The 23,989-nt window shown below is 29.1% G+C and overlaps 1 protein-coding gene across 1 annotated transcript; it reads left to right on the forward strand.

Moving 5' to 3' along the window:
- The first annotated feature begins 7,850 nt into the window (after positions 1-7,850).
- Positions 7,851-23,583, forward strand: LOC145070964 (putative purine permease 10). The gene is made up of 3 exons (XM_079017916.1): positions 7,851-7,977; positions 20,919-21,488; positions 22,992-23,583. Exons 1-3 carry the CDS (start codon positions 7,941-7,943, stop codon positions 23,507-23,509), a joined length of 1,125 nt encoding a protein of 374 aa, XP_078874042.1. The 5' UTR covers positions 7,851-7,940; the 3' UTR covers positions 23,510-23,583.
- Positions 23,584-23,989: the final 406 nt, after the last annotated feature.

The following is a 23,989-nucleotide window of genomic DNA, read 5'->3' on the forward strand; positions in this document are numbered from 1 at the left end:
ACGTCCCTAATACATCTAACACAAGGGACCTAGTCCAAGGACTATCATCGGGATGGACACTGCTGCTAAGGGGATTCCTCAGCAATAAATGTCCTTAAGGCAACCATGTGGGGGATGGAGTACGCCTAGTGAGCACACAGTTCAAATAAACACCTACAGGTTGCGAGCCTGCTAGTGTTCCACTAGGCTGTCTAGAATAGTCCGTGGTCGTCATCTATACTCCGCTAGATGACTGGATCGTCAATAACATCTATAACGAGGCCTCTCATTATTTTATTTTATTAGACAACAACTATTACATCTACCCATGTTTTACCCAACACATTTTGTAGATATAAAATACATATACAGTTTAAATCATTTAAAACATGTATAAAATCGTTCATCCAGCATAGATAGCAAGTATACAGATAATATGCACACACAACACGTAATTTATATAAAATACTTCATATCTATGTGTAAGCTAAAAGTAACTATGCACTCACCTGAAAAGGTGGTGATTCTGCACTCGGACAGCGCCTCGATACTCTTAAAACAATTTTCCTTCGATAAAACCTAGTATCAATACCACTAGGGTTTAGGGATGGCAAAAAAACCCGAACCCGACGGGAAAACCCGAACCCCGAAGATTTTGGGTCGGGTCGGGTCACTCTTATCGGGTATCGGGTCGGGTTTCGGGTCATTATCGGGTTTTTAGTTCGGGTTCGGGGCAGGGATTGGGGTATGAATGCCCCGACCCGATATATATATATATATATATATATATATATATATATATATATATATATATATATATATATATATATAGTGATATTTCATCCTTCTAACCCATTTCAGCCACCGAAAGACTCTAACCCTAAATCCCATCATGTATTCCCAATTTCCCACTATCGTTTTTCTTCCCACTATTGTGATGAATTTCGTTACAATATTAGACTTTAGTAATTTCTGTTTAGTTCACTTATGTTAAGAACTTATTTGTATTTTAAGTCATTTTAAGGTTTTAATTTCTTAATTGTTTCATTGTAGTTTTCCAAAAAAAATTCTGCCACCATTTTCGGGTCGGGTTTTCGGGTCTATATTGGGTTTCGGGTCGGGTTCGAGGATATTTTTAGCCCCGACGGGGCGCCCCGATAAGAAACCCGTCGGTTTTTGGGTCGGGTTCGGGGACAATTATAAATATCGAGTTCGGGTATGCGATATGCCGCCCCGCCCCGAACCCGCCCCGTTGCCATTCCTACTAGGGTTTAGTCTAACGATAACCGCGACTATTTAATAGTCTGACTATTATTACTATTATATAAGCGTTAAATAACACTCATTATAACTCATAATAATAGCCCAAATAAATATTTTAAGGACCTAATAACATTACTATAATTATTTGAAAGCTATACTAAAATTTACATAAGCGTAGCTCACTTACAGCGGATTTCAAAGAAAACCGGACTTTGCTCGGAGCAACGTTTTGAAACCGAAAGACCTTTTTTTCTCGGGACTCCGGGAGCCTCGGGGCTTCCTTAGCGTGCTAGGGGATCACCTAGGCTTAGGGGAGGGTTAAAACCCTTAGAGAGAGAAAGTAATATAGAGAGAGAAGTGATAATGTGTGAAAAACTCGGAATGGCTCGCATGCTATTTATCGCCTCAGCAGCCTCGGACTACGTTGTGCGTCCAGCAGCTACGCTGGGAGTAGTCTCGGATAAGATCGCCACCTCGGACCAGTTGTCTCGCACATCGGTTGGATAAGACCCGAAGGTACGCTGGGCGTACCGGATCTCGTACGTGGGGCGTAGCGAAGGGAGGCGTGTCCGAATCCAAAGCGTTCACGATCAGCGATGCACGGCCCACAACGCGCCACGTCACCAAGTTCATATCAGCCTTCACAAATTCGACCATAAACTTTAAAAATTCATAACTTTCGCGTACAAGCTCCGTTTTTGACGTTATTTATATCCACGTGAAGGTGGGAACGTACTCTACAAGTTTTGTTTAGACTCCGTCGGCTAATTTTGACTTTATTTTAAAAGTTCTATTTTTAACAGGCCGGGACAGGATTAGTCCGTTAAAAATTCATAACTTCTTCATCCGACGTCCGTTTTCATCTGTCTTTCTATCGTTATGCTAATATTATCGACATTTTCGATTCTCGTTTAGGTTGTGTCGGCTAAAAACCGCTCGATCTAATATTCGAATTTCGGGGTGTACATTGCTAAGCCGAAACTTTGAAAAATCATAACTTCTTCATACGAAGTCAGATTTGGGCATTCTTTTTATGGACGCTCCCGATTTAACGTATTCTACGACTTTCATTTAGATCGCTAAGGCTAAATCTCGCTCTATCGTAAATTCACTATTTACGCTTCCTTGTATTGTACCGGTTCCGTCGCGAAACTTCGACGGGTCATAACTTCTTCTTTATAACTCGGATTTCGGCATTATTTATATCCCCGGAATCTTTGTTTCGACAACTACAGCTTTATATAAAGATATCAGGCTTATCTCACACTTTAATTTTGATGCTTATTTTTATTCTTTATTTATTAAATATTTATAAATATATAATAAGCATAAAATTCACATAATACTCAAATATTTCATCTTTATTACTTCAAAATGAGTTACAATAGTTGACCTAGACTATTACATCGTCTAAAATGCTTAGCCCCGAAACCCGGGCGTTAAATGAAACCCCACCAGATCTGCTCATATATGGTTTAGATCTGTTCAGATCTGGTCCAGATCTAGTCTACCACCAACCTCCGAGGACTTTCCACCACCGCCACCATCAATCTTCGGTACATCATATCTATTACAAGATCAAGAACGTTAAACCACCACTTAAGCTTCAGTTTTCTCACTAAATGACCGAAAAATGTTAGATCTTGATATGAATCGTCAGAATGTCTTAGATCCGAAGAAAAACAGACAGAAAACGACCAGCACACGCTGAATTTGCTCGTATCTGAAACCTTAGTGTAGCTACTGGAATGAACAGACAAATCTATTAGCTCAGACGAGTTATGAGTCCATATTTACAAGCTTCAGTCACAAACGAGGATCCACCAGAACCTCCTCCATTTATTTCATTCTCTCTAATCACTATTGAAACACATCACATATGCCGATTTTTATTATTTTTCCTTCTATTAAACTGTGAATTTAATGTTTTAATCTCTCATTTCTGTTTCTTTTTGTTAATTTTAGTTTTAACGTTGTTCAGTTGTGAATATATGTTAATTTGCTTAGTTGTTGCAATATTTTTAGAAATTTGTTATTCATATTTTTATTTTATTGTATTTATGTTGTAGATTGAGTTTAAAATATGTATTATTATGTTAGTGTTTTCTCAAAAAAAATAATAATAATAATAATAATAGTAATAATAATATTAATAATAATAATAATAATAATAATAATAATTTAAGTTATAAATTATAAATTCATGATTTTTTATAAGTTTTAAACTGTGAATTTTGTGTATTAAATTGTGAATCAACCATATTAAGAGTTTTAATTTGAAAATATGGTTGTGAATGCATACTTTTTATGTACTAAACTGTAAATTTATTATATTAAGTTGTAAATTTTGTGTATTAAGCTATGATTTTTATGTTTTAAACTGTAAATTAACTATATTTAAGTTGTGGATTTTCTGTTTAAACTATGAATTGACTATATTAACCTATGAATTTTGTGCATTAAACTAATAATTTATTGTATTAAACAGTGAATTTTGTGTATTAAACTGTGAATTTTGTGTATTAAACTGTGAATTAGCTGTATTAAGAGTTTTAAGTTGATAATATGTTTTTCTACTTGCATCTGTGTTAGATCTCTATGATACAGTTTTTTTGTTTGTTTTTTTCTATTAAAGTGTGAATTTAATGTTTTATCTCTCACTTGTCGTATAATTTTGTTAATTTTAGTTTTAACTGCTATTAAACTCTGAATGTATAATTTTTTTTAATTAAACTTTGAATTTATTATACTAGTTTGTGAATTTTCTATATTAAATTGTGCATTAATTGTAATAAGTGTTTTAAGTTGATAATATGGATGTGAGTACTACTTTTTTTGTATTAAAATATGAATTTAGTGTACCAAGCTGTGATTTTTGTGTTTTAAACTGTGAATTGATTGCATTAAACTTTGAATTTTCTTTTTAAACTACATATTGATTGCATTAAACTGTAGATTTTTTGTTTGAACTGTAAATTGACTAGATTAAGTTGTAAATTATACGTATGAAATTATGAAGTTACTTGTATTAAGCTATGAATTTTGTGTTTAAACTTTTAATTGGCTATATAAAGAGTGTTAAGTTGAAAATATGGTTGTGGATGCATACTTTTTGTGTATTAAACTTTGAGTTTTGTGTACTAAACTATGATTTTTGTGTACTAAACTATGATTTTTATGTTTTAAATTGTGAAATGCCTGCATTAAACTATATATTTTCTTCTTAGACTATGAATTGACTACATTAAGCTGTGAATTTTGTATATTAAATTATGAGTTGATTATATTAAGCTGTGAATGAATTGACATTAAGATGTGATTATTTTATAATTTTTTGTTTGCTTTTGAAATAATATAAATTTTATTCACGACTTAATATATTAAATTCACAATTTAAAATATGAATGTTTATGTATAAATTTTTTTATTAATGTTTTCTTGAGTATATTTATTTTGTGTGTTGTATAAGTATGTAAGAATGCATTAGTTTTAATAATAATTTTGCATTAAATTCAAAATGAGTGAAATAAAAGATTTTATTAGACTGTGAATGTAGTATTTTATTTATTAATACATGACCATGTTTACAAATCTGATTTAGAAGAAAACAATTGTTGCGACGTTGGTAGAAGTGGTTGGTGGCATCGTGTGGTGGTAGTAGTAGTAGAGTTTGAATTTTTGATTTCTTTGGGTTTGTGAATTAATATAAAATAGTTTGTATTAAGTTGTGAATTGTGTAAATTAAACTATAAATAGACGGTATAAACTTAGAATTTATATAAATTTTGTGTTCAAATATAAGAGCATATAAGAATGAATTTAGTTTCACATTGTGAATGTTAAATATATTTTTTGGATTCACCGAGTGAATTTAGATTCACATTGTGAATTCTCAAAGATTTACATTGTGAATTTGACGAAAATTTTTTCTTTTTTTTATCGAATTTGATATCATTGGAAAAATGATAAAAAATTATGAATTTCTGTATTTTTAGTTTTTTTTTTTTTTTGATAAAAAATAAGTTATAAAAGTTGAAAAAAAGATTGGTCACTTGGTTAATTATGGTTCTATATTCAATTTCATATATATATATATATATATATATATATATATATATATATATATATATATATATATATATATATATATAGGTAAAGGTTCAAATGAGAACCATAAAAAGTTAAGAATCATAAGAACCACTTTTTTACTTTATAACTTAAATCATCACACATGAAAACTTTTCTCTCATCTCTCTCTCTCTCTCTCTCTCTCTCTCTCTCTCTCACCTCCTACCGCTGCCAACGACCATCACCATCAACGACACCACCATCGGCACCGTCGCCGTCGCCGGAATAGAACGATCTTCATATCTGGAGCTGGTGCCTTCAGATCTGAAGCATTTACCTTCAGATCTGGTGCATTCGCCTTCAGATCTAGAACCCCCGACTTCAGATCTGTCATTACCACCGAGGGCCACCTCCTTCCACCGCCATCTATCTCACCAGCACCGACTATCACCTTCCATCAGCGGCTTTGCTTTGCTGGAACACCTAGAAAACACTACACTCTATTTTGAAGTTTGAATATGTTTCTTCTCCATATCTCCAACGTTTCAGACCTGATGAAGCACGAGAAAAAAATCTTCGATCTGCTTCGCCGAAATAACATATGTAACGGAGTATGAAGCTCTTTGGCGAAATGTTTGTCGGATTTGTACTAGATCTGTTATGTTTCGTCTCCTTCTCATCTATAACTCATTTTCGTCTCTATCTCTCTTATCTCTGGTCAAAACACCATCAAATCGACATCAGATCTGATGTGTTTGTCCATTTTCAGGTTAGATATGGTGTGTGTATGGTGTTTACATTGATGGTGCTTACAAAAGGAAGTTTTGAAAAAAAAAATAAAAAAAGATGCACACAAGGTGTTTTATGAAATGCCTCAATAAAATTTGGTAAGTTATTAAGCTGTAAATTTAGTTGTGAATGCATATTTTTTGTATATTAAACTATGAAGTTTGTGTATTTAGCTGTGATATTTGTGTTTGAGATTGTAAACTGAATGCATTAAAGTGTGAATTTGTTGTTTAAACTATAAATTGACTATATTAAGCTGTGAGTTTTGTATATTTAACTATGAATTAATTGTACTAAACTGTGAATTGATTGTATTGAAATTTTTAAGTTGATAATATGCTTTTGAATACATACTTTTTTTGTATTAAATAGTGAATTTTCTGTATTTAACTATGAATTAAAAGTTTTAAGTTGATAATATGTTTTTCTACTTGCATCTGTTGTAGATCTATATGATATAGTTTTTTCTTTGTTTGTTTTTTTCTTTAAGGTGTGAACTTGATGTTTTAACCTTTTATTTGTCGTATGGTTTTGTTAATCTTAGTTTAACTGCTATTAAGTTGTGAATGTATAATTTTTTAGAATTAAACTTTGAATTTATTATACTTGTTTGTAAATTTTCTATATTAAATTGTGTATTAATTGTAATAAGTGTTTTAAGTTGATAATATAGATGTGAATATTACTTTTGTGTATTAAAATGTGAATTTAGTGTACTAAACTGTCATTTTTGTGTTTTAAATTGTGAATTGATTGCATTAAGCTTTAAGTTTTCTTTTTAAACTACGAATTGACTGTATTAAGCTGTGAATTTTCTGTTTGAACTGTAAATTAACTAGATTAAGTTGTGAATTATGTGTATGAAACTATGAAGTTACTTGTATTAAGCTATGAATTCTGTGTATAAACTTTAAATTGACTATATAAATAGTGTTAGGTTGAAAATATGGTTGTTTTCTTTTTAGACTATGAACTGACTATATTAAGCTGTGAATTTTGTGTATTAAATTATGAGTTGATTATATTAAGATATTAATGAATTGACATTAAGTTGTGATTATTTTATAATTTTTTTTGTTTGATTTTGAAATAATGTAAATTTTATTCAGGGTTTAATATATTAAATTCATAATTTAATATATGAATGATTTATGTATAAATTTTTTTGTTATTTTTTTTTCTAAAAATATTTATTTTTTGTGAATGTAGTATTTAAATTATTCATGCATGACTTTGTTTACAGATCTGATTTAGAAAAACTAATGGTTGCGATGCTGGTATAGGTGGTTGGTGGCAGCGTGTGGTGGTGGTAATAGTAGAGTTTGAATTTTTGATTTCTTTGAATTTGTGATTATTATAAAATGGGTTGTATTAAATTGTGAATTTTGTGAATTAAACTACAAATGGACTATATAAACTTGTAATTTATATAAATTGTGTATTCAAACATGAGAGCATATAAGAATGAAAATATTATACTGCAAAAATTACAATTTTGCCTTTTTTGTATCCAAGAGATAAAAAATAGGATTTTTACATGTTTAATAAAAATGTCATGTAAATATTTACTAACTAATGAGGTTCTTAGGGTTCTTAATATTCTGTGGTTCTCATTTGAACCTCTCTCTCTCTTCTCTCTCTCTCTCTCTCTCTCTCTCTCTCTCTCTCTATATATATATATATATATATATATATATATATATATATATATATATATATATATATATATATATAAACGATGGTGATGATAATTGAATTGTAAATAGCGCCCTTATAAACTCAATTCTCTTTCCCTTCTCTCCCGCTCTCGCTCTGCCAACATATATCTTATCTTCGAATCAATGAAGGAAGCTGAAGAACTAGCAGGAAATACAGTTGGTAAGCACACACTTAAATTTGAACACTTTATATCTGAAACCCTTATGTGTGAAAAGCTGCAGAAAATATTTGACGTCATTTGAACATTATATATTATCTTTGTAGCATGGTAACAAAATAAAACATGAGATTTACCAATGAAAAAAATCGTCGACATTCAAATTCATAGTAATCATACAATTTTACTTGTACAACATGATATAAAACTTGTACTTTTTATGAATTGACCATCAACCAACTCCAGTAAGCTTTTATATTATCTTTTTCACACACATATATATATATATATATATATATATATATATATATATATATATATATATATATATATCTGTGTGTGTGTGTCTGGAGGGTCATACAGGCCTGCGATTTAAGGCTTCCAAATTTTGGTACAAATCAATAGTTATAATAGTTATGATGTTAGTATTTTTATTAAAGTCAACTTTATATATTATCTCTAAAAAAAATTAGTGGTGTCAGTTACTTATATACATTACATACATGATATAACATTTGTTCGCAATCTTAAATTCATTTTAATTATGAAAAAGATAAATAAAAATTAAAAAATAAAATCTAATAATAAGTTATAAAATTTATCATCAGTTTAAAGAAAATGTCTATATCTAATGAAAAATACAAGTACTTTTTAATGTAAATTCTAACATACGATTTCATATTTTATGAAAAACACTTTAAGTAAAAAATATAATAAAATATATGAAAATCTAATCATTAATTTTAAAAGACACTTTGCCCAAACAATGTCTCATTTTAAAATCTTTGTAAATGTTAAAGTGGGAAAATAGGTTTGAAAGTGTAAAACCAATAACGATTTAAGTTTTTGAAATAATGAATCTTTGTATAAACTTGTTGACGAAGAGACATAAAAAGATAGTATAATATGAACTTGATATATTTGACTTTATAATTAATATAGTTATATGGTAACACATATTGGCTAACTTACATAATCTGAGCAAACAACTTCAATCTATATATATATATATATATATATATATATATATATATATATATATATATATAACTTTTTATTTAGGAATAGATTCGGTGTTTTTGAGAAAGATAAGATAAGAAGAAGTAAAAAACTAATGAGAGTAATGTTGGATCATCAGAATCAATACATGAACTTTCATCTTAATAGTCATTCATGATTCTGTATTTAGTGTATGCAGTTGATCAAACTATTGGTTCATTGAAACGAAAGTTTGAACAATACAAACAATATCAAGAAATTTCTAGTTTGTTATTCACAATAGAAAAGTAGTAGTTACTGAATGTTAGTGCATTAAAGGCAACTTGAAAGAATCTTGAAAAAAGATTGCAAAATAGTCATATCTTCACGTAGATAATTTATCCAACGAACTAAAATTGTTACCAAAAAACTTACCAATTGAAAATAATACAACTAACAGAATACAAAATTTCTTAAAAATAATAAACACTTATCTAGTTTCTTATGTAATATACATAATCTTGAAAATAATACAACTACCAGAATACAAAATTTCTTAAAAATAATAAACACTTATCTAGTTTCTTATGTAATATACATAATCTTGTTAATTGTTCCTATTACTATTGTATCAACACAAAAAAAAAGTCTTTCGAAACTAAATTTTTTAAAATCTTATTTGCCTTTGAGGATGTCTCAAGAGAGATTAAACGTTTTTGCTTTAATTTCAACTCAGAACAATTTTCTTGATAATATTAGTTGTGAAAGTGTAATAGATAAATTTTTCTTCTAAAAATGCAAGAAAATAGATCTTTACGAAATAGTAATCCACTTTTTTTTTTAAAGATGCTTGTAACAATTACAACGGATTACTAATGAGTAAAGAAATTGTAGTAGTAAGTTTACTAGATGTTTTTTTAACAATTTTAAACTTTGAACTTAATAGTAACAAACTAACTTAATAATATTTTACAAAAAACTTATGGGGAGTCACTTTAATTTCGCACAAGGTCTCTGAAATATAAGGGTCGGGCCTTATATATATATATATATATATATATATATATATATATATATATATATATATATATATATATATATATATAGAGAGAGAGAGAGAGAGAGAGAGAGAGAGAGAGATTATAATGAGATCATCAATTTTTTTAAGATCAATAAGTTCGGCTTTTTTCAACACTAATTTTAGAGATTATTTATATAGGAAAAAACAAATAAAAATATATAAATTCATCATTTTTTAACCTCTATCCATACTTATGTTCAATTTTTTTCATATAACTTAAAATGTGCACGATATGCACAGTAGTTGAAAAACATGTTTTGAATTTTTTTTTTTTTCAAAAAATCACGTTCTATAGCAGTGTGCTAACTTATTAAGACTTTTTCCATTTGTACATTAATATGCATATATTTATATTTTTATTTTGTGTATATGTGCATATGGTGCACAATTTACATAAATCTTTTTTTGGTTAGATGTATATATGCATAATTTTACTTTGTGTATATGTGTATATCGTGCACATTTTATGTAAACTTTTTTTTTTTAATATCAATACGGAAAGAGGTTATTAACTGATGAATTACATATTTTTAGCTATTTTTTCGATATAAGATAAGCTTTAAAATGAATGTTGAAAAATTATTCACATTTGAGTTTGTGTATATATACACATTTTTTTAACATTTTCTCGATTTTTTTTAAATATCTTCATTGACTAAGATGTTAATATAGAACATGATTTGTTGAAAAAAATTTCATAAAAATGAAATTTTAATCATGAAAAATGTACAGATTCAATTTTTCAGATTTTTTTTTTCGAATACCAATATTGAAAGAGGTTAAAAATTGATTAATTTACATATGTTTATATATACTTTTTCGATATGAGATAAATCCAAAATGAATTTTGAAAAAATATCATATAAATCATAAAAAAGGTTGTTGATCTCATTAGAACTTAACCTCTCTCTCTCTCTCTCTCTCTCTCTCTATATATATATATATATATATATATATATATATATATATATATATATATATATATATATATATACTCAAATATTTTATTTTATGTTTATTCTAATAAATATCAAAATTATATTTATATATATAATATAAATTGTTATTCATTTTAAAAACAAATATAAAAATTTGCTACTCTTTTAAATTTTTTTTTCAAATTTGGTCTATTTTTATTTATTGGTACCTATTTAATGATCCTAATGAGAAAAGTTCGGATTATGAGAATTATACCCTATAACAATGTTTATATGATATAGATCCACTATGTGACGTACATTAAGGGTCGTACGCTATATATTTTACTTTTTAAACACCAAATATATTTTTATAGACCTAATATAATGTTTAGTCATATTCTTCAATATGTGTAACTAATTGAAGGTAAGCCCACATTATATATTCTTATCTCAGTTTTTTTTTATGTAAAATGTGAAATTAAATAAAAAAAATGAAAAAAGTGATTGAGGATGAGTTGTGCAGAATATATTTTTTCTACAATAATATTTATATTATTATCTAGTGAATAAATAATATTATTATTATTGTTCTCTTGTTTATCTTATCTTGTAAATAAATAAGTTTAAAAGTTATTAATAATAATAAAGTTATTTATGGTATTATTTTTACAATAAATGATATAAGGTTATGAAAATTTATTTGGAGTTTTATTTTTTGTAATATTATATAAGTTATTATATTATAAAAACAATATTATTTTTGTTTTTTTATCTTAATAAAAACTTACATTTAAATTTAAATTTATTAATATTAATAAAGTTAGTAATAAAAATATGATTATTAAATAATAATTATTGATTATGTAATAATGAACTAATAATAAAATTTGATCACATAATAATTATATTGTGATAATGACGTAAAGGTAAAGTCATCGATAATTATATAATTATAACTTATCATCATTCACCAAAAATGTAAACCTAATGATATTATAATAACTTATTGTCATTCACCTAAAAAAATAAACCTAATAATATTGGTTGGTGTTGTAGGTTGGTATGTCTATAGTAAGACCCTTTCATATTTGAAACTCCATTTGTTTTAAAAAATCCAATATTATTTTTTCAATATTGTTTAAGATTGTTTATTTTCTATTTAAAACTAGACATATTTTTTTATGTTTAAAATTCTATATATAAGTATTTCTTGGATTTAAAATTGATATTTTTATATATGTACATGCAACGACCCAAAAATTAATGGTAAAAATTTCATTTTTATTATAGTCAAAACACAAATATCTTTTAATCCAAGTATTCCAAAAACATTGCTAATTAAAAACATTTATCAGAGTTCATCACAAAATCACATAATGCGGAAAACATGGGTGTGTGTGCTGCGATCAAACTGAGCCCTTCCTTTTCAAAACAATGATACCGAAAACCATAAACAAAATTGTAAGCAAGCACTGAGCTTAGTGAGTTCCCCAGAGCATACCCCACACAATCCACATAACCACATAATTCATATCAACTATAACAGTTACGTAAACCATATCAATCACATAAGCAATATAAGTCATGCATAGGATGCCGTACAAACCGTCCAGGGTCTTACACACATAATCACATAAACTGTATCCACTACAAAAGTCATGCATATAACATTTAGGGATGCCCTAGACACCCTCCAGGGTCTTACTCTGGGTGCCCTGGAAACCCTCTAGGGTCTTAGCCACTGCCATGGGAACCCCCACATGGTCTTCACTAACTACCAATCAAACCATACATACAAACATATAAGCTAGACATGCAAACATATAAGGATGCATTGGAAACCCTCCAGGGTCTTACTCTGGGTGCCATGGGAACCCCCACATGGTTTTAAGCCAATGTCATGCGAACCCCCACATGGTCTTAACTAATGATGCCAGGGAAACCCTCCAAGGTCTTAAACCCTAGTGCCTCGGGAACCCCCCTGAGGTCTTTACCTAGAATATCGTGGAAACCCTCCAAGGTCTTACACCTAGGTGCCCCGGGAACCCCTCGAGGTCTTCCTTGCAAGTATCACAATAACAACTAGCATACCGAATATCACACAATCAACTAGCGTACATCATATAACTAATTGTCATGGGAACCCCCACACGGTCTTCATATAAATACATAATGTATCGATAGCACATTCCCAATAATCATCATAACTAAATAAATGGGCCGGCCTTGGTGCCTTAGACCCATTGGTATGGTGAGGAGACTCACATGGAACTGCTGAAGTCCCACGGATAAAACTCCCATTGCTGGTTGATAGATTCTCGAACTGTCAACATCAAAATGACAACCAATTAATAACTGGGTTCCAATGCATAACCACAACTCCATACTTGGGGTAAGGAGATTCTCTTACCCCTAACCTAGTTTGGTTCAAAACAAAGGCCCAAACTCAAACTCTAAAACCTAAAGCCAAATAATCAATCAAGGCCCAACATATGCCCGATTTTCCAAATTGGGCCCAAACCTCTATATGGGCTTGTCTTAAGGCCCAACCATTTATTTTAGTCCAAACACTTGGCATTCTGATGGCCCAATATCTTATAATCATCAAGGCCCAATTATGGCCCAGTTTTCCAAATTGGGCCCGAGCCTTTCCAATGGGCCTTATCCTAAGGACCAATGATTTCCTTAGTCCATAAGCATGTTCCCCATTTGGCCCACGATGGCCCACAGTAAGTCAGTCCAAGAAGTGGCCCAATAAGAACCAAACCCAATTAGGTTTTTTCACATAAAATGATGATTAGGGTTAAGTGGTCCAACTTAATCCATTAAGTCCAATATTGCCTTAAGTTAATTGCAAAGAGTCATTAATTAATATTTTAAGTATAGTAAATAACTCCCGTGTGGGTCCTGATCAATTCCCAAAATTAGGGTTTCATGACATTAAGGTTTTCCAAACCCTAATTAGGGTTTCCAACCTAAATACAAGCCAATTAGCTCCAAAGATTAAGGTTTACACTGATTAGGGTTTCACTGGATCAGTTAGGGTATCATTAGGTTGAGCACCACCCACTGCCACCTCGAGCGGAGATGGTCGACAACGGCACACGACGACAACCACTACCTCACGATGGTGGTTATGATTTTAAATCAAGGCACATTAAAACATTCCAAAAAGCAATCCAACCATACAAAATAGCACACCGCCACCCAAGGTGGTGGCTGGTGGCGGCATAATGGTGGCATAAGGTGGCAGCCACCACCTCACGGTGGTGGTGATGGGTTTTTCCAGCTAAAAATCTGATTATACAATTTAATATCTCAAAATAAAAACACACACAATATAACACATGCACACACATGCAGTAACTCGTGTGCACAACCACCCAACACGACGGTTGGTGGCGGTAGGAGTGTAGAAATGGCGACAGCCACCATGGTTGGCTACCATGGTGATCGTTCTCGGTTCTCTAGCCAACGAGCACACTCTTGACATAAAAAACACCGAAATACATACACCTACTTGCAGCGCACGGGCTGAAATACCGACAATGGCCTCCCTCGGGGTGGCAGATGTTGACCACAACATCAAAAAGGATCGTATAGGCGGTGGCAGATGACATGTATGAACGAACACCAAGGGAGAAGAAGCGATTCGAGCTGTTGTGATCTCGTCGGAACAGCCCAACAACGGCAGCAACAGGACGATGATCGTTCGTCAGCGGATCCGTCTTCCATAGGAATGGTGCGGTGGCAGAAGGAACGTCAGGACCGGATGGTTGAAGGCTCTCGTTGACGGTAGCGTCGTTGGCTGGAATCAGCAATTGTTTGGCGGTCTGGATGATCGGAATGTAAGCAAAACCGATGGTGGCGGCTGAAGGCTTATTAGGGTTAGGGTTAACATTGAGAGAAGGTGACGAGTTTCAAGTCCCACTCCATTCAAAACTTATGCACACTTAACACATTTAGTCCCTCCCCGTGAAATATTTTTCAATTCAAGGCTACAATTTGCAAAGCAGCCCCCAACATCCAAGATCCGTATCAATTCAACTCCTAGAAGTTAACATATAGCCCCTCCATAACAAATCCTTTTCCACTTAGGTACATAATTTACCCTTTTAGCCCCAGCCATCCAAAATCCTTTCATATTAAGTCCAAATGATACCAAACACACCCCGATTTCTGAAATCATTTTCAAATTACATCCATAATTTACCAAACAGCCTTCAAACTTCAAAATTCTTTACAAACTACTCTGAAAACTACATTTTAACCACCGAAAGTCCAAATTATATCGTTTGGCTCTTTGAAACCAACCCCCACTCAATATTATGGATTTTAGGGCCGTTTTAAAATAATATAAAATATAAATTTTCATCTTGAGGTTTCGAGTTTATTATTTTATTACTCCATTTTAAACAGAGTTTTACAGTACACATATATTTTGTATATTGTAAGCATAGTTTTTACTAAGTACATAATTTTCTACAACATATAATTTAACATATAAATATGTAACTTTATTCTAAATATGTAGTTTGAACGTAGCCATGTAATATAAATATATGTATCATTTTTTTAACCATGACTTCAAATGTATATATATAGTATGTAGCTCATAGTATTAAAATTAAGATAATAAGTTTTATATATATATATATATATATATATATATATATATATATAAAAGTATGTTCAAGGAAAAATGAATAATTATGGCAACAACATATGCTGAAACCAATGATCAAGTGATACATGTCCATTCTTTATTCATAAGCAATCTACTATGGAAGTTATTTATTTAGTTACTTCAAAGTGATATGTTTTTATGCTTTTATTGGTTCTAATATATGTTGCCGTAATTGTTTATTTTCCATATCTAACTCTTATATATATATATATATATATATATATATATATATATATATATATATATATATATATATATATATATATATATAAAGACGGTTTCAATTGTTTTGAATGGAAAATAGTCAATATTGAACGAAACTAAGAAAAAATTATTTCAAATTTTAATGGAGTGTACAACTAAAAAAAATTTAAAGGAAAACTTAATGTCAAAATTAAAAAAAAAAAAATTATAACTTAATGTCTTTTGTGCTTCTTTTTTTAATTTTATATTTTCATATTTTGATACGTCAAATCCATATAACGGAAATACTTCGACGTCAACATATCGTGTCGCCAAACACCGAAAAATTAGCTCATAAGTTGGTTGACAAATTCAATGGTTAAAATTATAAAAATTAAAAAAACGTAGTAAATAATTTGTACACAAGATAAGACAGTTTTATGATAATATAATAACTATTGTGCAATTGACTTATTTTTCTTTATGTATCTTATTAATCCATTAAAAGGAAGTTTTAATTTTTTAGATCTATTATTATTGTAGTCTCTCAGATTAAAGTGAAAAGTATAAAATATGAAACCATTTTTGATAAGTGTATCAACCCAAAGCATATATCACCTCCCATTGTCAACTTTAACTTTGATATTAACTATCAAAAATTTCCAATTTCAAAAACCACAAGCACATAATTTGAATATTTTTTATAACAATAGCTATACCAGTCATATATTCTGTTAAATCATAATAATTATAATATAATGTCTTATTTTATTTGAAATAATAACTTATATTACATATTTGTTAACTTAAAACTAATATTCTATATACTTAAAACTAATATTCTATATAGATAATATAAATTTAAAAATTACTAATTATAAATTTTCTCGTTTTTGTAACTACATACATAGTAATTTTCATCGATTTTTCAGTATCAAATAATGTTATTTTACTCCCAAATATCAAATATTAATATGATATATGTTTAAAATTGCTAAATAAAGAGATTTGTAAAACATTTTCTACACAGGATGATATTAACATCTTACAATTGAAAAACAATCATAGTAGACTAGGACCAATTCTCAAGAAAGATCTTTACTATGATCTAAGGATTTCGGGCTATGATCCTGATATAATATTTTTAGCCTTTAATCTATGGCAAACCTTTAGTTTTGTAAACTATAAAAAAGTTGTTAAACCGGTGGGGGTTGCTGTGATAGAGACCACACCACCGATGCCACATAAGTTGGAACGCCACCCTTTCATTGCGGTTTGGGTGCGGTAGAGGCTACACTACGACTTCCCATGATATTCAACACATTAACCTTAATTTGGATCCTCCGGATGACGAGTTTTCGGAGAACGATTTAATGTAGTTTGTTTATGTTTATTTTTTCTGTTTTTAAATTTCTTTTTTCTTCTAAGGTTGTAGGGTTTTTTTTTTAAAATAAATCTTAGTGTGATTTTTTAAGTGATGCAATGTAATGTGTTTTTTTTTCTGAAATATTTTGTTTTTGTTTAAAACTAAAAAACTTAATTATTTGAAAAAAACAGAATAGTAATTAATGCCTCCTCATTTAATTGTGATATAGTGTGATTTTAAAAAAGGAAGCTATTTGTTATCATGAATTTTAATTTTTCTATCTTTATATAATAGCTTAATTTTTGGAATTCTGATTTATGTTTTTCTTTTTTAAAAATGATTTTATTAACTATAATAAATGAAGATTCATTTAATTAACTATAATAAATGAAGATTCATTTTTGGAATACTGAATGTTTACATTTTAATATTTAATCTTTTGTTTAATCAATCCATATAATACACGAGTTTTACAACTAGTATTTAAGAAGATAGTTGCATAATATGTAGCAATTGCTATTAGAATGACATATAACATATTAATGACTCATATTAGAATGACATGTGACATAGTAATTAATCTTTTATTATGTAGGGTAGATGCTACAAGTAATTACGAAAGGAAATTCATTTTGCTAGAATATTTCGACCTCGATCCAATTTTATTATAAAATCTTCAAATATAAGTTGATCATATATAAATATTGATAAGCTTAGATTTAATTTATGATCATAGGATTTTCCTAAATAAAGATAGTGAAAATATTATATGAAAAAATAATATGATATGGGAGCATCCATAATGATTGTCGGTGATTTGTTATTGTTGTTTTTATGAAGGTTCTAAATAACATAAGACATGACTTGACGATAATGTAAAGCCTCAATTGTTTTTGAGTCGTGGCGAATCATATCGTTTGTAAAGTGTGACTTAATGCGACAATTTTGTATATAATTAATAATTTTATATGTATTTTCTACTATTATTCATTTTTATATACATATGTGAGTTAAGACGTCATTTTTTCAAAGTTTGACAATAAATATAAGCCTTGGAGCCATGATAAAACCGTGCCAATCTTTTTAGAACATTGTATTTTATTGACTTCTTATTGTTTTTCTACAACCTTTATTTAATAAAATAATATCATCAGACATGTTTTCCGATGGTTTATGAGTTTTAAAACCTTATTTTTTTAAAGTTATTTTTTTTTTTTTTTTTATATTTGTATGAAATATTTTATAAAGCCTTCTTACATGGTTTCATATATTTAAACAAATGTCATATTAAAAATAACTTGTAAAAACTGGTTTATATTCTTTAAAATTTATAATATTACTTATATATCTTTATAAATTTTAAAATTAATTTTATACCCTTAAAACAATAAAAATCATATATGTATCAAAATTTCTAATATAATTAGGTTTATATTTATTTGATTTTAAAAGGTTATCTAAAATCTAAATTTTATATAATTATTTCTAAAATACCCTCTCTAAATTAAACATTAAGTTTATACCAATTCAATAAGGACTAAAAATATGTAAATATTAAAAAACTTCTTGCCCCATTCATCCCCATATTCGACTGTCTGCTTTTTTATTCATCGTTGTACTTCCAAATCTCTAGTTTTCAATGTTATAGTGTCTATAGAATATTATTGAGTGTTATAGTTTCCATCAATGTTGTTATTACGATCTTGATCAGATGATCGTATCATCCTACCATTATAGGCATAAAAAACGAACAGGATTATATATGGAACGTATTTTGGGTAGATCGTTAAAATCATAGGTATAGGATCGTAAAATCAGGATCGGATCGGATCCTACCTCCACCCCCTCCCCCTTGCACCCCCTTATTTTTTTTGAAAAAGAAAAAAAATTTAATTTACTACTTTATACATTTTTCACTTTACCACTATAGTTTTATCATTGTTATCATTTATTTTGTGAGTTGTGACTAATGTCTTGAAGTTTTCATAATTTTTGAACGAAAAACTGAATGTTTGGGATATTTTTCCTATTTTAAAATTGTAAGTTAAAATTATGTCATATTTTGTAAGATCTTAGGATCCCGATCCCGAACCCGATCATAGGATCTCGATCTTAACAACCTTGATTTCTACAAAATATTATTGATTTTCTATTTTATTTGTAGTTCTAATCTTAAAACGCATACATAATAACTTCACTATACTAGGGTTTACCGATTAATCAAATTGACCACTCTTAAGTTTTTTCTTTTAATTATGTTTTATTTCAAATAAAAGTTAAAATAAATAACGAATACATCCCTCCTTATCGAGCCCTAAAATGGTAATATAGTTGCAATGAGGAAGAATGGTGTCAGAAAGTTAATAATATACGTAAGAAGTTTTGTAAAATTTAGTTAGGTTTAATCATAACCTTTGATTTTTAGTATACTCTTATGGATTTTGATTTTTATAGAAGATTTTAATATTATATATAATTTATATCTAATCACAATAATGAGTTTGGATATAAATATGAGTTTTAAAGTTTAATATATATATATATATATATATATATATATATATATATATATATATATATATAAATAAATAATGAGTTTGGATATAAATATGAGTTTTAAAGTTTAATATATATATATATATATATATATATATATATATATATATATATATATATCAAAGTTCTAAATAACGTAAGGCATGACTTGGTGGCAATGTCAAGCCTCAAGCTTTTCCGAGCCTTGGCGACTCATAACATTTGTAAGACGTTACTTAAGACGACAATTTTATATATAATTAATATTTTTATATATATATTCAACTAGTATTCATTTTTATACACATATATGAGTTAAGACGGCATTTTGGCAAAACTTGACGGCAGGTGCATGCCTTAGAGCCGTGGCGCGCCATGACAGAACCATGGCGAGCTTCTTAGAACTTTGATATATATATATATATATATATATATATATATATATATATATATATATATATATATATATATATATATATATATATATATATATATATAGTCCGGTTCCGGTGATGACTCTTTTTTTGGTGAGTATAAAAAAATAAAAAATAAATACAAATAATAAAATCGAGCATATTACTATATTGGAGAAAAAAAATTCGAAAAAGTTATGGATCATTATAATTGAATCATGGATTATAAAAGTTGAATCTTGGATCATACAAATGATTCATTTTTCAATTTTAATGATCTAATTTTTTTTTCTTTCAATATAGTATTATGCTCGATTTTATGATTTTTATTTTTTTAAATTTTTTTTTAAGGTGTTCTAAAGAGTTCTTACCGAAAAAAGAGTACTTACATGATCCAGATTCTCTCTCTCTCTCTCTCTCTCTCTATATATATATATATATATATATATATATATATATATATATATATACACACACCTAAATAATTTTAAAATCCATAAGGATGTATAACTAATATTAGAAGTTTCTACAGATATGAGTAATATTTTTCCAAAATAATATTACATGATAATAATATTTATAAAATAAATATATTAAAAACAATAATTATGTAGGATTTTTATTCAGGGTATATTAAAAATATATAAAACTATTGTGTACATAATTATAAAAATGAATTTGATAAAAATATTATGCCAATCATGCCAATTTAGTATTTGATGTTGGATATTGAAAGAAAATATTTAACATTATTTTTGCTTAATTACTATACAAATACAGAAACTCAATTAGATGGTGGAGGAGGCTCCTCAAAGATTATACAGTACAAGTGGTGGATACAAATAACAATCTTCACTGTGTTTACACTCTCCGGCCAATCAGTCGGAGCAATGTTAGGAAGACTTTACTTTACCAAAGGTGGAAACAGTAAATGGATGGCAACACTTGTTCAAACTGTTGGATTTCCACTTATGTTCCCATTCATCTTCCTTTTTTCACCTTCAAAAAATTCATCGGAGGTCACCAACAAACCCTCTTGGAGCACCCTTGTGATTCTTTATACAACTCTCGGCACATTCGTGGCTGCAGACTGTATGTTGTATACTTTTGGACTCAAGTTTCTGCCAGTTTCCACGTACTCATTGATATGTGCGAGCCAGCTTGCCTTCAATGCCTTGTTTTCATACTTCCTTAATGGTCAAAAGTTCACTCCTTTCATAGCTAATTCGCTTGTTTTGCTTAGTTTTTCGTCTACGCTACTTGTGTTTCAAAGTAATTATGAGGAGACTGGGAAAATATCAAGAAACAAATACATTGTTGGTTTTGTATGCACAGTCGCTGCTTCTGCAGGTATCATCTTCTTTAAGCCATTAGCTTTATGTATACATGAACATTCTTAAAAAATGGCAATATATAAAATATTCATTATATTTGGTACATTTTGAGGTTTAACCATTATATTCTACATTTTTTATTAATTTTGGTCTATAAAACTACCCAGTTAAAAAAAAAAAAAGATTCCATTGCAATCGTAATGACTCATTTTCCGAATTTTACTGGCGCACTTAAAACTGACATTATTTTTTATTAATCTAGATGACATATATGTCTTACTAAGACAACTTCTCATTACATGCATGATATGTGTATAACCTCAAAAACCCGCAAACAAAAAGCCATTTCAAAAAGAAATATGTTACTAATGTACATGTGATAGTATCTAGTTAAATGAGAATTCATTAATCAGTTTTAACATGTGTTGAAACAGAATTAGATGGTCACCGTGAAAAAAAAAATCAAATTTATGTGGTTTTTGTTGACGGAAATAAAATAGTGTTAAACTGCAAAAAAGATTAATAAATAAAGAAATAAATAAATAAATAATAATAGAATTGGCTTTTATATAGTTTGTCTTTTTAAAAACGTATAACCTATCAACTTTTATGGTTTTTGTGGGATTTTGTTTCTTTTGTTTAATTTTTTTAATATTTTTTAGTGATGGAGTGGCAATGACTTTTCTAAAGTGCTTATTCGTTTGGACATATATAACGTGACAAAACGACAAACTTAAGTAGTTTTATTTGATACTATGTTTAAATTTCTTTTCTAGGATTAAAAATGAGAAAAGTGACAATGTTACACTAGCACCATTACATATATTTCACAACGTTTCCAACATTAGATTGATACTGAAACTCGGAAACTATATATGGAGTGAAATTGTTTCCATAAGTCTTCCATGTGCAGTATGTCCACATTAGCAACAACTTAAGCCTATCATCACTGCAAAAAATATAAATATCAGCAACAATTTGAGCCTATCATCACCGTAAAAAATATAAATATTTGTAGACATGGAAAATATAGATACACATTTAAAAAAAAAAAAAAAAACAAAATTGAAAGTCTAGTAGTTAACTTTTGGTAGAAAAGTGTAAAGTAATTTTGTTCCAATTTGAAGCGGATTCAAACTTTCGGTATCTCATTTTGGAGTCCTAAAATCTCAAATGATCAACATTCAACCACTTTTGGTAGTCGTAAAAAAGTTTTAGGTAGGTGGACCTCAAAAAAAATAATGTTTTTATTATTTAATACAATTCTCTTTTGAATTATTTTTAATATGGTTTTAATTTGAAAAATAAGGTTGGTAAACAAAAAAAATAAAGTTTTACATAGACATAACCGATAAACGAGCTACAACCCGCAACCCTTGGTCTAATAGGGATCATTTTTTGAATTCAACATTCTAAAATGGAGGCCTCATCTAAAATCTAGTAGGCTTCAACACCGGGCTAATCCTTTGTCTCAAAATAGTATAAACAAAATTATAATGTTTAAGTTGTGATTGTGTAGGGTATGCATTAATGCTTTCTTTAACACAACTTGCGTTTCAAAAGATTTTGAAATCTACAAGTTACAAGGTGGTATTTGATATGGCGGTGTACCAAAACATGATAGCCACTATTGGAATTCTCATGGGGCTATTTGCTAGCGGTGAATGGAAAAAGATAAAGGAAGAAATGATGGGTTTTGAATCTGGAAGGGTTTCATACATAATGAATCTTGTAGGGACAACTATCTCATGGCAAGTTTTCTCGATTGGTTGTGTGGGTTTGATCTTTAAAGTTTCATCTCTTTTCTCGAATGTTATTAGCACTTTTGGTATCCCAATTGTGCCAGTTTTGGCAGTAATGTTTTTCGATGAAAAGATGAATGGGGTGAAGATGATTTCTATGTTGTTAGCAATATGGGGGTTTCTCTTTTATATCTATCAACATTATCTTGATGACTTGAAAGAAAAAAAAAGTGTTAAACTTGTAAATCATGATCTTGAAGTTAATCTTACGGAAAGAAGCATGATTATTCAGTAAATGGAATTGTTAGACTTTATATTACTTAGATTTCCATAAAATGACAAGACAAGCTATCAAGCAAAGTATGTGTATAAACAATGCAAATTTATTTTTTATAGGTGATATATATATGAGACCTTAATATGTGTATTGTTTGTGTACTATATTGAGACTACTACTCTCATTTTTTATGATATTATGATTCAGTCTTACATTCTCAAATTTGACAATAGAGTTTTTTCTTGGGTGCTCATTGCACATAACATACATATGAGTTTTTTCATGGGTAGTGTTTTTACCACCCACAGTCCTATGTGACAGTTTTTAATGACGGTGAACACCGCTCCACGGTGTGTTTTTTGCCAGCGGTATTTTTCGATGGTAACTATCCATCGATGAAAAATATCATTCTCTCTCTCTCTCTCTCTCTCTCTCTCCCTCTCTCTCCCAAATATTTTTTAAAGATGATAAAAAAATGCAAAAATGTCAACATCATTG

Source organism: Lactuca serriola, chromosome 1 (assembly GCF_051521515.1).
Source record: "Lactuca serriola cultivar US96UC23 chromosome 1, Lser_US96UC23_V15, whole genome shotgun sequence".
Taxonomy (NCBI): domain Eukaryota; kingdom Viridiplantae; phylum Streptophyta; class Magnoliopsida; order Asterales; family Asteraceae; genus Lactuca; species Lactuca serriola.

Excerpts from the sequence above, each read along its gene's own strand:
- LOC145070964 (XM_079017916.1), top strand. The coding sequence starts at position 7,941 with ATGAAGGAAGCTGAAGAACTAGCAGGAAATACAGTTG. Across the intron at positions 7,978-20,918 it reads ACTAGCAGGAAATACAGTTG|AAACTCAATTAGATGGTGGA; the intron begins GTAAGCACACAC and ends ATACAAATACAG. Across the intron at positions 21,489-22,991 it reads CACAGTCGCTGCTTCTGCAG|GGTATGCATTAATGCTTTCT; the intron begins GTATCATCTTCT and ends GTGATTGTGTAG.